The 14469-nt window shown below is 50.3% G+C and overlaps 1 protein-coding gene across 9 annotated transcripts in view; it reads right to left on the reverse strand.

Annotated features, from left to right (window-relative positions):
* CDH12 (cadherin 12) overlaps positions 1–14469 on the reverse strand; it is an 873293-nt gene that overhangs the window by 44383 nt on the left and 814441 nt on the right. For all 9 annotated transcript variants that reach the window (XM_077353396.1, XM_077353395.1, XM_077353393.1 and 6 more), the window contains one exon: positions 11364–11551. In XM_077353396.1, the coding sequence (XP_077209511.1) occupies positions 11364–11551 (188 nt within the window). The remainder of the gene's footprint in view (positions 1–11363; positions 11552–14469) is intronic.

Here is a 14469-nt window from a genome sequence, read left to right on the forward strand (position 1 = left end):
TGGATGGGGGATACGCTTCTAGGTAACACTGTGTGTGAACGAGACCTTGGGGTACTTGTGGATTGTAAACTAAACATGAGCAGGCAGTGTGATGCAGCGGTAAAAAAGGCAAATGCCATTTTGGGCTGTATCAACAGGGGCATCACATCAAAATCACAAGATGTCATAGTCCCATTGTATACAGCACTGGTCAGACCACACTTGGAGTACTGTGTGCAGTTCTGGAGGCCTCACTTCAAGAAGGACGTAGATAAAATTGAAAGGGTACAGAGGAGAGCGACGAGGATGATCTGGGGCCAAGGGACCAAGCCCTATGAAGATAGGTTGAGGGACTTGGGAATGTTCAGCCTGGAGAAAAGGAGGTTGAGAGGGGACATGATAGCCCTCTTTAAGTATTTGAAAGGTTGTCATTTGGAGGAGGGCAGGATGCTGTTTCCGTTGGCTGCAGAGGAAAGGACATGCAGTAATGGGTTTAAACTACAAGTACAACGATATCAGGGAAAAAAATTTCAGTCAAAGTAGTTCAGCAGTGGAATAGGCTGCCTAAGGAGGTGGTGAGCTCCCCCTCACTGGCAGTCTTCAAGCAAAGGTTGGATACACACTTTTCTTGGATGCTTTAGGATGCTTAGGGCTAGTCCTGTGTTGAGCAGGGGGTTGGACTAGATGGCCTGTATGGCCCCTTCCAACTCTATGGTTCTGTGATTCTGTGATTCTAAAGAGAGAGACTAAGAGAGACATAGAAGAAGAGATGTAGGAAGAGGTAGAAAAGAAAGAGAAGAGAGAGAGAGTGGAGAAGGCCTGCCGTGGAGTTTCCCAGATGGGCCGGGGCTTTTTGGAGAGGCAGCAGCAGACAGCCCTCCTGGGCGCACTCCCTGGTGGGCTGCAAAACCCTTCCACGGCCTCGCAAGATGTAAAATCGGTTTGAGCCACTCGGGCACTGGCAACTCCGCCTGTCAAGGGGACTACGGCACACACCTGGGCAGCTCATGGTCCAGTTTCTCCCCCCAGTCTCTTTAGCTGCGTCCTCTCTCTCTCTCTCTCTCTCTCTCTCTCTCTCTCTCTCTCTCTCTCTCTCTGGCTGTCACACAGAGAAAAACTCCACATATGAACGGCTCACTTCCAGTGCTGCGGCTTACCCTGGCCATCAGAGCGGGCCAGCCGGGTGGGAGAGTGACACGCTACCCTGGAAGGGGCGGAAGGATGGCTGAGTGCTGTGGCGGTGGGTGCTCCAGAATTTCTAGGCCATGCCGTGGCAGGCTAGTGGTGAGGGGTGAAGCAGGGCTGGGATGCAGGCACCCCAAGCCAGGCTCAAGGCTTGCAAGCTGTTTCCTGTGCAGCTGGTGCCCAGGAGGCCTGGTGGGTCCCCAAGCTGCCACAGAGCACTCTGCCCCGCTCCTCCCGCCCTCCCTGGAGCGCCGGAGCCAAAGAGCAGGTATTGCCTTTCATTACCCGGATGCTCCTTCCTGCATTCCTCCTCTCCCTCCTCACCTCTGCCCTTTTCACTCCTCTCTGAAACCTTGGGACTTGGGAACCCTCTATCTAGTTGATGAGACTATTTTATGTTCTCCCTCTTTCTCTGGATTCCCATGGAAGGGGAGGAGCAGAGTTGCAGATATATGTGGTGACCCATACTTCTTGCCCCAGTTTTGACCATGCCTTGTGTGTGCTTTCCTACTCAATAAATGAAATTGTTTGTTTTTCTGGATAGTTGAAGATCCTCACAGAGAGCCATGAGAGGTGATGGGGGAGGACTGGGGGGAGGGGGGAACCTGCTTGTCATGAGATTCTGCCACACGGACCGATCCAGCCTTCCTCAACAGCATAATCCTGCACTACCAATATGGTGCCACCACGGATGAAGAAAAAGAAGTGACTTCCTCAAGTCCTGGCTCAGAGACGATGGATCTTAAATGGACCTTTCGGTCAAGAGTAAAAGAAGAGGGCCAAAATGTGTGATACAATGACGACAAAATTCATACCCTTCAGTGGTATGACCCAAAAGTCTTATTATTTATGGAACGGCATTGCAAAACACCAATGTTGGAGGGATAATATTCTTCCTTATCCACCACAGATGTCTCGGGATGGGATTGAGGCTATAAGGGATGTGAGCATTACTGTATCTCCCACCCCTTTGTTTTGACCACCTCCTTCCACCACAATAGTTTCCTCATCCCCCAGTCACTGGGATCCCCAGCCCTTGGCTGACCTCACCACTGTCCATAATGCTCCTTAGCTGTTCTACCCCCCCCATCTTAGCCCACCCCTCAATCTCGGTTTCCCACCTCCCTCCCTTTCCCTGCCCAGTACAGAACAATTCAGTATTTTAATCAACAATACAAAATAAAATTTACATCCTCATGTAAGGTCATCTTTAACTGGTCTTCTCAGCATAGTGAGGAGCCAAGGGTTTTCTTTTTCCTAATCAGCTAACCTTACAGAAAATTCTTGCTGGTTGGGGATTAGAAGGGCCAGATTTAGATGAAGAGAGGCCCTAGGCTATTCCATTTGTGACCCCCCCCCCACTAATCCCCTCCCTCACAACTAAAGGAAGATGTACAAGTCAAGAGTGTTGTGGTGGAATGGGCCACCTGCCCAGCTGATGCCCAGCCAGTGGGCCCTTTTCCAGCCTTCCACCTGCTTTCCTGGGGGGGGCTCTCTCTCCCTCTTTGTCGCTACCACCACTCACCGATTTGAGTAACCCTCCCTGAGGCCAGTGAGACCCCTCAGCTAGGCTCCTAGCATTTTGGGGTTAAAACACTGAATCTTTGGGTCCTGCCTGGAGAGTTGGCAACCACCCGGTTTTGCCTTGTTTTCCTCCCCTGGGCCCTCCCAATGGGCTAGCACAACATGAGCAGGGGAAACTAAGCGGTCCAGAGCACCAGCGACTTTTTTATACCAAAAACTCAAGTTTATTGAACTGTTTACACTTTAAGATTTATAAGCCACCAGCACTCACCCCTGAGATAAAGCGACAGCACTTTTAAACACCCTGTACTCCCTTCCTGAAGTGGGGGGAGAGGAGGCTCCCTTTGCCAGTCACCACCCAGTCTGCTGCGCTTCAGGAGGGAAGGCTCCTTTCTGGCGGCTCCTCCGGCCTCCCCCCACTTCACCCGTGCCTGGGGCAACCGGGGCCCACCTCCCCCCTTGGGGGCTCCAAGAGAGACTGCCCCCTCCCAGGAGGCTGGAGCCTAAATGCCCACGAGCTCCTGCCCCCGGTGGGCCGGACTCCTCCCTCCCCCTCCCCCTCCATCTTCTCCCTTCCCCAAGTCCCCTGAGAAGGGCCGACAGTGGCAGCCTCTCCACAGCAGGGCAGCCACTTGAGACCCGGGGCAGCCATTTTAGGTCCTGTTTTTTGCTGCATAGCTGCCAGCCGTATTTGCGGCACTGTCGAAAGACCGCCCCCAGCATTTGCCAAAGTCAGTTTCAAGCCCAGCAGTGAAATGGTCAAGCGCTAAACCGGCCATGCTTTCTCCTGAGTGGTCTTTGAGCTCACGGAAAGTTTAAAAAAATCTCTCACTTGGTAAACCATCTTGCAGCTAACTATATCTGTGAGCAACTCAGCCAACTGCCCCTGTGGCCTTCTGTTCCCCAGGGCCTAATTCTAAACTAAAATAGAATATTAAAATGCAAATGACGCGGGTTACACTAGGCTCCAAACAGTCGTATTCTGAACTGGAGCTCAAGGGAAATTGCTGAAGGTTGTTTAGACTGGAGCAATATTTTATGGCAGGAAGGCCTATGACCGTGTCAAAAATATTATGCACCTTGGCTGGAGTTGGGGGCCCCTTAGAGTTGGGGGCCTAGTTAGCCTAATGGGGATTCGTGCTTTTAAGTGACCTTTTTTTCTTAGAGAGGCTAAAAGCCAATTTCTTTGTCTGTTGATCAGTCGACTGTTGGAGTGTGTCTCTTGGAGTGAGGGAGTTTTACCTTCTACAGGAGTGAGGGTGGTAATTCCCCAGGAGTGGATCTCTTGGGCACACTCCGTCCCAGGGGTGGATCTCTCGCTCAAACAAGTGAGAGTGTTTACAGGCATTCAAGGGGCCCCTTGTCTGTAGGAGATATTAAAAATATTGAAGATCTCAGTCGTCTCTAACATGGATGGATGAGCTGATAGCAATGGGGTGTTGTTGTGACGTTTCCAGGTCAGCGCTGTTCAGACTGCAAGGATTTCAGCCTGTCATCTGCTGCCTCTGTCCCCCCTCCCAGTTGGGCCAGTGAAGAGAGGCCCCCAGCTGCCCGTTAGAGGCTGGACTGTGGATCTCCAACCTGTCAGGTGGTGGCAGGGCCTCCAGCATATGCAAGCAGAGCCTTTCCTTTCTATCCCCCCCCCCTTCCTAAATCAAATGTTAAAGCCAAGCAGATCGGATCGCCTGGAAATGACTGAATAAATCATTGCGTGGCTCAGGTGCCGAGAAGCAGTGCTGAGAAGGAACGTCTCCATTCATTCACAACCTCTGCACAGCCACATGAGTCACACAGCAGTGTCCGGGATCTGCAGCAACATGCACAGCGAAACCGTTTCTATATTTATCTACAGATCAAGCAGTGCGTGAATAGAAACAGAGAGGCAGTTCCCTGCACTGCATTGTCAATATTCTTCAGCCCCGACGGAGGGGCCAACGGAGGGCCTCCATCTGCTACCCCTGGTTCAGTTCTGGAGAAATTCTGACTTACCAAGCCACTGTTAGCAGGGAGCCAGCAACCCTCTCCCAACCAGGGGTCCAGGGAGCCCTGGGGCTACGCAAGAGCTCCTCAGGTGCTATGTGGCCTTTCCTAGGAGCTCAGATGGCCGCTGACATCACTAGACGTCACCAGACCCCACCTTCCGCTGTTGCTCTACAGGCCGAGTCTCTTTCTCCACAATGGAAAAATGCAGAATGCGGAATGGATTGATTGGCCGGCATCTTACTTCCACTCCCACTTCTCTGAAGGGGCATGGCACCAATTCCAGGAGTCCTCAAGGCCTGGAAAATATTTCAGGAGTTCCTCCACAGACAAAAGGTTGGAAAAGCTGCTTTAAAGAGTCAAACTAAGTCAAATGTACAAGATAACCAAGTGTTACTATACGGATGCCCATCTGCAAAGTTGAAAATATGCACGGGGTGATAAGAGTAAAATGGCCGTGGAGAAGCCACTCTGAGCTCCTTGCAGGAAAGGCAAGAGAAAAAAGGGATAGGAGCAGAGAAAGGACTGAGAAGGGAGCAGGTGATCTACAAGGCTCTTCAGGGGTCAAGAGCAGCGTCTTAAATAGTGCCCACGACAGAAAAACGAGCCAAGATCGAAGCTCAAGCACTGGCTGTGTGCAGTTGGCCATCTCTGACATACAGTGGCAGGGGTGTGCGCTTTGGCTCGGGCCGGCTGCCTCACCGATCACCGCAACCCAAGGTGGCCAGCACTGCAGCGTGGAGAGGAGGCCTGGTGGTGCGCCAGCTGGTGGCAAACCACCAGCCACCAGCCCGCGCACCACCGGGACACACCGCTGCACTGGCCTCCTGCGTGCCACTTTGTGTTTCAGTGATTGCTAAGGGAGCTGAACCAAGCCAAAGCGCACACCCCTATACAGTGGCTTGCAAAAGTACTCACCCTCCCCCACCCTCAGTGTTTGTCCTGTGTTGTCACATTACAGCCTGGAACTAAGTTCGGTTGGGGGGGGATTAGAACCATTTGATTCTCACAACATGCCTACCACTTTGAAGGTTTCTACCTTGTATTGGAGAGCTCCTTGTGGCGCAGAGTGGTAAGGCAGCAACATGCAGTCTGAAGCTGTCTGCCCATGAGGCTGGGAGTTCAATCCCAGCAGCCGGCTCAAGGTTGACTCAGCCTTCCATCCTTCCGAGCTTGCTGGGGGGTAAACGGTAAGGACTGGGGAAGGCACTGGCAAACCACCCTGTATTGAGTCTGCCATGAAAGCGTTAGAGGGCATCACCCCAAGGGTCAGACGTGACCCGGTGCTTGCACAGGGGATACCTTTACCTTTACCTTTTACCTTGTATCGAGTCGGCCCTCCTAGTGAAAGGCATCCCTGGCCATCACGATAGCCTGACCCACAAACTCATAAGTCCGGGCCCCACTGCGGAAGACCTAGTGTGGGTATCTACGTTCTCATGGATGGAGGAACTTTTCCCCAGGTAAAAAAGGAGGAGGGAGTCCTCTTTGGAGGCTACGAAAGCCACATGAAACAGACTAGCAGGGCTTTCATAGGGAGAGGGGTGAGGAGAGATGGAGGAGAAAGGCTGGCTTCATCCAGCTGCTTGTCTCCATATGATGATGTGGATAATGCAACTAGGGCTGCCATCTCATTGTTGGGAAATACCTGGCTGGACATCTGGAGGTGGAGCCTAAGGAAAGCAGGGTTAGGAGAGGAGAGGGACTTCATCCAGGCTCCAAAGCAGCCATTTTCTCCAGGAGATCCGTTGTAATAGCAAGGGATCTCCAGCCAGCACCTGGAGGTTGGAAACCCTGCCTATTGGGAAAGGGCTGCGGCTCAGTGGAACAGCCTCTGCTTTCCAGGCAGAAGGTTCCAGGGTCAGTTCCAAGCATCTCCAGTTAAAAGGACCAGGCAGCAGGTAATGTGAAAGACTTCTCCCTGTTCTTGGGAGAACCTCTGCCAGGTTGAGAGAACACAGCAGACCCTAGAACAGGGGTAGTCAAACTGCGGCCCTCCAGATGTCCGTGGAATACAATTCCCAGGAGCCCCTGCCAGCATTTGCTGGCAGGGGCTCCTGGGAATTGTAGTCCACGGACATCTGGAGGGCCGCAGTTTGACTACCCCTGCCCTAGAACCATAGAGTTAGAAGGGACCTCCAGTGTCATCTAGTCCAACCCCCTGCACCCTGATGGACACTGGTCTGATGCAGTATAAAGCAGCTTCATGTGTGTTCAAGGAAAGCATTACAGGAACTGTGACCTCTGTGCTGTTTCCTTATGTCCTTTACTGAGTATTTCTGCAGCTAGCTGTGTAACACTTTGAGAGGCCATGATTCCCCTGTGGGGGTGAATGGGACAGCCCTTCCATGTGCAGGCTGCATAGAGGAAACCAGCTACTGGATTGCTGGGTTGAACCAGCGGCCGGTGTGTTTCCTGCAATGTGTGGTTTTTTTTTACAGCTACAGTAATTATCTGGATGTTGCTTTACTCAGTCTGAAATGTGTGATGCCAACGTATCACGGGACTGTTCAGCGTGTGATCGACTAGCCAAAGGCAGCCTGGCACCCCTGCAGCAGGAACTGCCAAGGACTTCTTGCTTCTCCCAGCAAGCAGCAAACTCAGGGCCTGCCTGTCCTGAGCATCCATCCAGGCTGGTGGGCTGCCCAAGTGCAGGCAGGTCACAGGCTTTGTAGGCTGGATGTAATGCACGAAATGCAATATTGAACTTTAAAAACTATCCATACATATTCATCTACTTAGAGCTCATAAAATTATATGGATTGCTACGCTAATCAGGGAACCATCTTCCTGCCAGAGATGACATTTCGTTTTGTCTGCTGCTATTTCGGTGCCATCCAGTATGTGGTGCTAGAAGACACAAGATGTTGGGGCCGAGAATGCTGGATGGCACAGAGGAGACGGGGGACGTTTAACAGCGGCTGCAGTCCGGCTTCAAACTCAACGTCAAATTGCCACAAATCGTGTTACGAAACGTGAGATGCGTTCCACGCACAAGCACCCCCAAAAGCACTGGGTTGCAATAACTTATGAGCATAACGAGGAGAAGGGTCCAGTGCATCATTTCTTCCACATAAAACTGCCGGGGGGTTTGCCACACCCCCCCCCCCCCCAATTATGTCCATATATAATGGCAGCCATTTTTCAGGGTGGGGGGCTGGCTACTGTACTTGTCAGTACTCTTCTGATTGGTCAATTTGGTATGGGGCATGATCATTGAAACTTGAAACTTCAGTCTGCTACCTTTAATCTTGGGAGGCCATCTTGCCGGAATGAAATATCACGCCCCCCCCCCCCCGCAACTCAGTGTATAATCTTAACATGCAATCTATGACACCAAACACATGTTAAGATTGTACACTGACTTGCATGTATGTATTTAACAAGCCCTGACTGGTTTTGGCTGCAGCGCTGGCTATTCTACCCGGCACAGAGAATAGCACCTACAACCACCTCTTATTTGTAGTGGCCGTGGCACAAAATTATCGCATACATTGCAACTTTGAAAACATCAGTGTGTTGAAAACAGCTTTCCTCCCCCTTTACTACGTGAAGGAGTCTCAAAGCAGCTGACAATCGTCTACACTTCCTCTTTCGACACCCTGTGAAGTAAGTGGGCCTGGGAGAGCTCTGAGTGAACTGTGACTGGCCCAAAGTAGAGTTAGAGCTGCCAGACCCCCCTGGCGGAGGCACAGGTGCCCCACTGATGGGCCCCACCACAGCCAACCAACTGGCTGGTGGAGGGGAATTTACCAAAGAGGGATGCCGGGCTGATGCTTTAGCAACATGGATATGAGACTGCAATGTGACCCGGAAATAGCACAGGCATGTTGGGAGAGATGCTCTGGCTGTAGGGCTAAAGCTCTGCGGTAGAAGCTTAATTTGGCCTCAAAACCAGACCATTGCCCCAACATCCCTGATGTGCCTGTGTCACTTCTCGGTCCCATTGAAAGTCACGTGGCCATGAAACGCCCTGCTCCTGGTTAACTCACCCCCACCCCCCCAGACCCTGCCCGTTGCCAGGCACCCAGGGTAGGTTGAGTACAGCATCTTAGCTGGAAACAAGTTAGGAAGTCCTAATTCAGGATATCACACTATTATAGCAAAGGAAGCCAAAATTAAGAGCAGTTAACTATGTTTAATATCCTAGCTTCATGTTCTGGGTTGAGGTATTCTAATTAAACACAGTGAGGATGGTGGTGCAGGTTTTAATGACCAATTGAAGTATACTTAGTTTAATCAAGCCACAGTTGTGCATCATGTCTGAATAGGCCCAGTTTCCTTATCTGTCAGGAATGCTTTTTGGTCTTGAGAGCAAAGCACATGCACACAAGTAATCTTTCTTTTTTTTAAGGTTTGAGAGCACACCACTAAAGTTCAGGGTCACCGTTGAATGCATACAATACTAGTTGCAGACTTTCACAACTGCTTTTGTGTCCAATGGAGCAAAGCATTCATTCTGCGTACGTCACCCTAACAACAGAGAGCCAAATGTTACTCCCCGCTATCGAAGAAGGAACAATGGGGGGGGGGGGGGCGGTGGTGGGGAAGGGGGGGGTCTGGATAAGTTTTGCTTTCAGTAAATCTTCAGCTCTTTCTGCACAGACAGCTGAGTCTGGAATTTGAGTGCAGTGGAGTTGGTTTGGCTTAATGTGGATGCATCACTTGCCGGCTTTTTTCTTTAGTTCTTAACAGTAGTTTTGTGGAGAATACGTTCTCCATTCCAAGAAAAGAATTGTCGTTTTTTGTTTTTTTTTTTAATGTGGAAGACATTTTTCGGGGGTGGGGTCTGTCCACTGCACTTGTTAGTACTCTCCTGATTGGTCAATTTCGTACTGGCCATCTTCATTGAAACCCGAAGGAGGAACTTCAGTCTGCCACCTTAAATCTCGGGTGGCCATCTTTACAGGGTGAAACATTTACCCCACCCCCAAACTCAGGGGGTGAGTTGACATGCAATCCATGACACCAAATACAGGTTGAGATTGTGCACTGAGTTGAAGGGTGTGTATGGCTGGGAGTTCAATCCCAGCAGCCGGCTCAAGGTTGACTCAGCCTTCCATCCTTCCGAGGTCGGTGAAATGAGTACCCAGCTTGCTGGGGGGGGATAAACGGTAATGACTGGGGAAGGCACTGGCAAACCACACAAACACACACACACACCGCTCAGTGTAACATGTATTTTGTGTCAGGGATATATAGATAGATATATCTATATATATCCTAGATATATACGGTGTCCTATATAGATGTAGCCAATGTGCATGCCAGTAGTTAAACAGCATCACGGACCAAGCGGCTGGGAAGCCGATCCCAGGGGAGAAGCACTTCCCTTTTTCCAAAGGAGACCGGATGGCTCAAGGCAGAGATCCGGCCATTTAAAATCAACGCAGCCCCCCAAGAGCCATTCAGATTGATCTCCCACAGCCCTGGGCTTTGACCCATGTGAGTGCCGTAGCTGAGTAAGGAACAGGGGACTGCGGTAGAGAACAGACACGAAAGCTCTCCTCTTTAAAAAAACCCTGATATTCTTTTGTATCTTTCAAAATGTTCTCTTAGCATATTTCCTATGGACCAGGGGTAGTCAAACTGCGGCCCTCCAGATGTCCATGGACTACCATTCCCATGAGCCCCTGCCAGCGAATGCTGGCAGGGGCTCATGGGAATGGTAGTCCATGGACATCTGGAGGGCCGCAGTTTGACTACCCCTGCCTATAGACTACTGAGTACTTAATGCTCCTGTACGTAATGCATGCAGCTCCTTAAAGGCTGCCACCTCTACAGTCTTCCTTATCGGAGTTCTGAGAGCTGTCCTTGGTTTCAGTTTGTTTGACTTGAAGAGCTGAAAACGTCACCTCCCCCCCCCCCCGCATCCAATCCATCTACCACCTGCTGCTTGATCCTGTGCTCTCCACAGATCCTTTTCCACTTTTCTCCAGATCTGCATGTTTTGACTGACGTTTAAACCATTTTCATTTGTGAAGCCCCCGTGATGCTGATGGCTTGCTGCTTAGCAAAACTAGTTTATCATCCCACACGCAGCTGCGCCAGACTCTCTCAGCAACTTTTAAAAGGGGGAAATCATTTAATAAATGCAACACTCGGCCCTCACTTGGGACAGCACTCCAAAGAGTAGGGGAGGAGGCCGGTAGGTACTCAGTGGGCAGACACTAATCAAAGCTGGCAGAGTGGCTGGCAGGCATCCCAGGGGCAGAACATGGGTGTGTGTGTGTGTGTGTGGGGGGGGAACGGATGGAAGGATTCTGCTATCAAGAAGTTGGAAGAAAAGGAAAGATCGCAGCAAAAAACCTCATTAAAACCCCAGAAAAACAGCATACTGAAGGCGTGTTATGACCTGCTAATTGGAGAACAAATGCATATAAAGAAAATAAATGACAGCCAACCACCCAAAAAGCAGTGTGAAATGCAGAAGAAAGAGAATAATCAGGCAGGGAAGTGCTATGAAACCAGAAGAAACACTGGCACATATAAGACCTTCCTTCACTTCTGGCAAAAACTCTTCCCACCAGGTAGGCCAGTTTTAGAAGTCCAGGTCCTGAGTTATGTTTGTGGCGTCGCTTCTGAGCAAGTGAAGTGCATGGACTTCAGCTTGAAACCTACCGCTTATTTCCGGTGTGAAAGAGCATCGGTTTCTGAAGTCCTCTACGGATTTATCTTATATGTCTGCCAAGTACCTTTTTCAACTTGATGACCCCTTCTTGTGTGAGCTCATCTGTGCTGATGTCAAATAGGTTCCCTCCATCTCCTGGGACAATCGTATACTCAATCTCTGCGTTTTTCCCAGAGTCGGGGTCCACTGCTCTGATTCTTCCAATCGCTGAACCAACAAGGGAGGACTCAGGCACTTTCAAATGGAAGATACCTATGACGAATCGAGAAACAATAATTCAGATGATATCTAAACAGATTATGGGAAGTAGTAGGGAGAATAGGTGGCCTACGTTATTATAATCAATCTATTAAAGAGCCCCGTATTGGAGTCTGTGCCTCTGTTTCTGATAATGGTTGTGTCCTCCCCTAATAGAAGGAAGGAAGAGTTTCTAATTCTTGTGTTAAGGGGAGACACATTAGCAGAACCCATGGATCCAATCATATAAATTCCTTCTCAGCGACCATTTACGCACTGGAGGTTTCATGCCGGGCTGCAGGCTGGAGTTTTAGTCATGGCAGGTCGCCCCACCTCTTTCTGCACCCACATGGGGGAGCATTTGGCCCAGTGCGCCTCATCCACCCCTGTACGGGAGCTGGGGCAGTGAAATTCCCAGTGCATAAACCATCATTACAATACAATTTCGCCCTTTGTATGAGAGATGAAATGAACGTCTAGTAATTCTAGGTTTGCTATTCAAATTTTCAATGCAAAGTTTTACCCCAAATGTGAATGCTTTAGATCAGGGGTAGTCAACCTGTGGTCCTACAAATGTCCATGGACTACAATTCCCATGAGCCCTTGCCAGCGTTAGCTGGCAGGGGCTCATGGGAATTGTAGTCCATGAACATCTGGAGGACCACAGGTTGACACCCCTGCTTTAGATCACAGAACTGTTGATCTGGGTGGATGTTAAGTGTCAAATGCCAGGCACTATCTATTGTTCGGGTGGGAGAAGGAAGCCTGGGATAGACCAATCTTGTCAGAAGCTAAGCAGGGTGCCCACCAGGGAAGGAACTGCAGAGGAAAGTAATAGCCCTTGCCTTGAAGGCCCCTTGCTGGGACCTCCAGAAGTTGGCTGTGGCCGAACAACCCTTCACACACACATCTGCTGTTAGGCAGCCAATACCATGGCATCCATCAGTCACGGAGCCCATCAAATTGCTTATCCCTGAAGATTCAAATGTTGGTCTGAAGGAGCACAACAAAGTCAGACTCCAGGAGCACCTTTAAGACCAACCAAGAGTGATTCAGGGCAGGAGCTTTCAAGTGCTTGGTTGGTCTTTGTTGGTCTCAAAGGTGCTCCTGGACTCTGGTTTTATTATCCCGGCAGCTTTGACCTGAAAACATCTAGTATGATTTCCCTTCTTTTTTGTGTGATTCAAATACATTTGTCATTATTTTGTACTATTTTCTGTTGTCTTGTGTTGAATTACCCCCATGAAATGTACCTATTTTTACATATTTAAATGACATAAATGAAACAGAAACAACAAACAATGTTGATTTCAAAAGGCATCACAGTGACGGCCGCTGAAAACAAAAAGGAACGAACTTGGCAAGTTAACAAAACCCTCCTGCCAAAGGCAGTCAGATATTAGAGAGTCTTTCAAGTCACCCACTTATTTCGATTGGCCACACGTTCAACACCAGGTTTTAATTGAAATGCGATTGATACCGTAAGCCAGGGGTAGTCAAACTGCGGCCCTCCAGATGTTCATGGACTACAATTCCCAGGAGCCCCCTGCCAGCATTTGCTGGCAGGGGGCTCCTGGGAATTGTAGTCCATGGACATCTGGAGGGCCGCAGTTTGACTACCCCTGCCGTAAGCTATCAAACTATCAAAAACTTAAATCGCATTTCATATCACTGTTTTCAGAAGACAGTTTTTAGAGTAATATGGGGACATTCCCCCCTCCCCCAGTTCTATGTTCACGAACCGATTAACGCTGCATTGCACATGAGTGTCTAAGGGGCAGCTGGAATTTATGACCAATATCTTGCAATTGAAGCTACTTACCATAATAATGCCCAAGACAGATTAGCAAGATAAGGCTAAGCAAAGTTGCAACTCTACTTAGAACTGGCCTCCAAATTCTTGTAAAGAGTATATAATCATATCTTAGACCCCTGACGGGGATGGGCCAGCCAAGCCCTGTCTCAGGAGACCACACAAGCTAAGCAGGATTGGCCTTATTTAGTCTTTGGATGAGAGACCACCAGGGAAGGTCAAGGCAGCCAATGACAAACCGCCTCTGTTCCTTTCTTGCTTTGCGGTGCCAGGCTGGGTAAGGCCAAGTCCCAGGGATCCAAACCTTATAAAGGGCAGCAGTTCCAAGTCCAAGGGTCTTCACTGCAAGGCCCCATACAGGGGAAAACCTGCATGGTGACTAGAGACCCACTGGTGCAGTGCTGGACAGATTTCCCTGTGCAGCCTGGAGGGCACCAACCTGCTCAGCCTGCTACCACCAACAATGCTGTAAGCCAGGCCCCAGGGTAGAAATACAAAGCGGCTGAGTATTGTGAGCTTCCCCTGACCCTGAGCCACCAACAAAGGTGACTGGAAAGACGTTGAACTAACCCCCCTGGCTGCAGAAGCTCAGCCACAAGGCCACAGGGATGGTGGGGCCCAGGCACAGCAAAGCCCAGTAAGCCGAGACACTGATGCAGCAGCCAAGGTTGCCAGATGATCCATGGTGGTGATGCTGAGGGTCCAAGCCACGATCGTTGGCAAGCTGGGAAGCCCATATGTGGCAGAGGCCACTCAAGGCTGAAGGTCACCAGACTGTCTGATGGGGGAGCGGGCACTAGGTGCAGAAGGCCACTGACCAGTATAGCCAGAGGTCACTGGCACTGTTCCCCCATGAGGGGGCAGCCGCCCAAGGCCACCAAGTGTTCCATGGGGAGGGGGAGGCCAGTCACCTTGACACCCTGAGCTGGCCTAAAAGTGGCTGTGGTGGCTCCCAACTGACCACTGAGGCTGCCACTGAAGCTACGGGGTTCTGCTTGACCGCTGCGGACCAGGCTATTCCACTGAAGTGCTAAAGCAGTGGTTCCCAAACTTATCTGGCCTACCGCCCCCTTTCCAGAAAAAACATTACTCAGCACCCCCTGGAAATTAATTCCTTTTA

The sequence above is a fragment of the Paroedura picta genome, chromosome 9 (assembly GCF_049243985.1).
Source record: "Paroedura picta isolate Pp20150507F chromosome 9, Ppicta_v3.0, whole genome shotgun sequence".
Lineage (NCBI taxonomy): Eukaryota > Metazoa > Chordata > Lepidosauria > Squamata > Gekkonidae > Paroedura > Paroedura picta.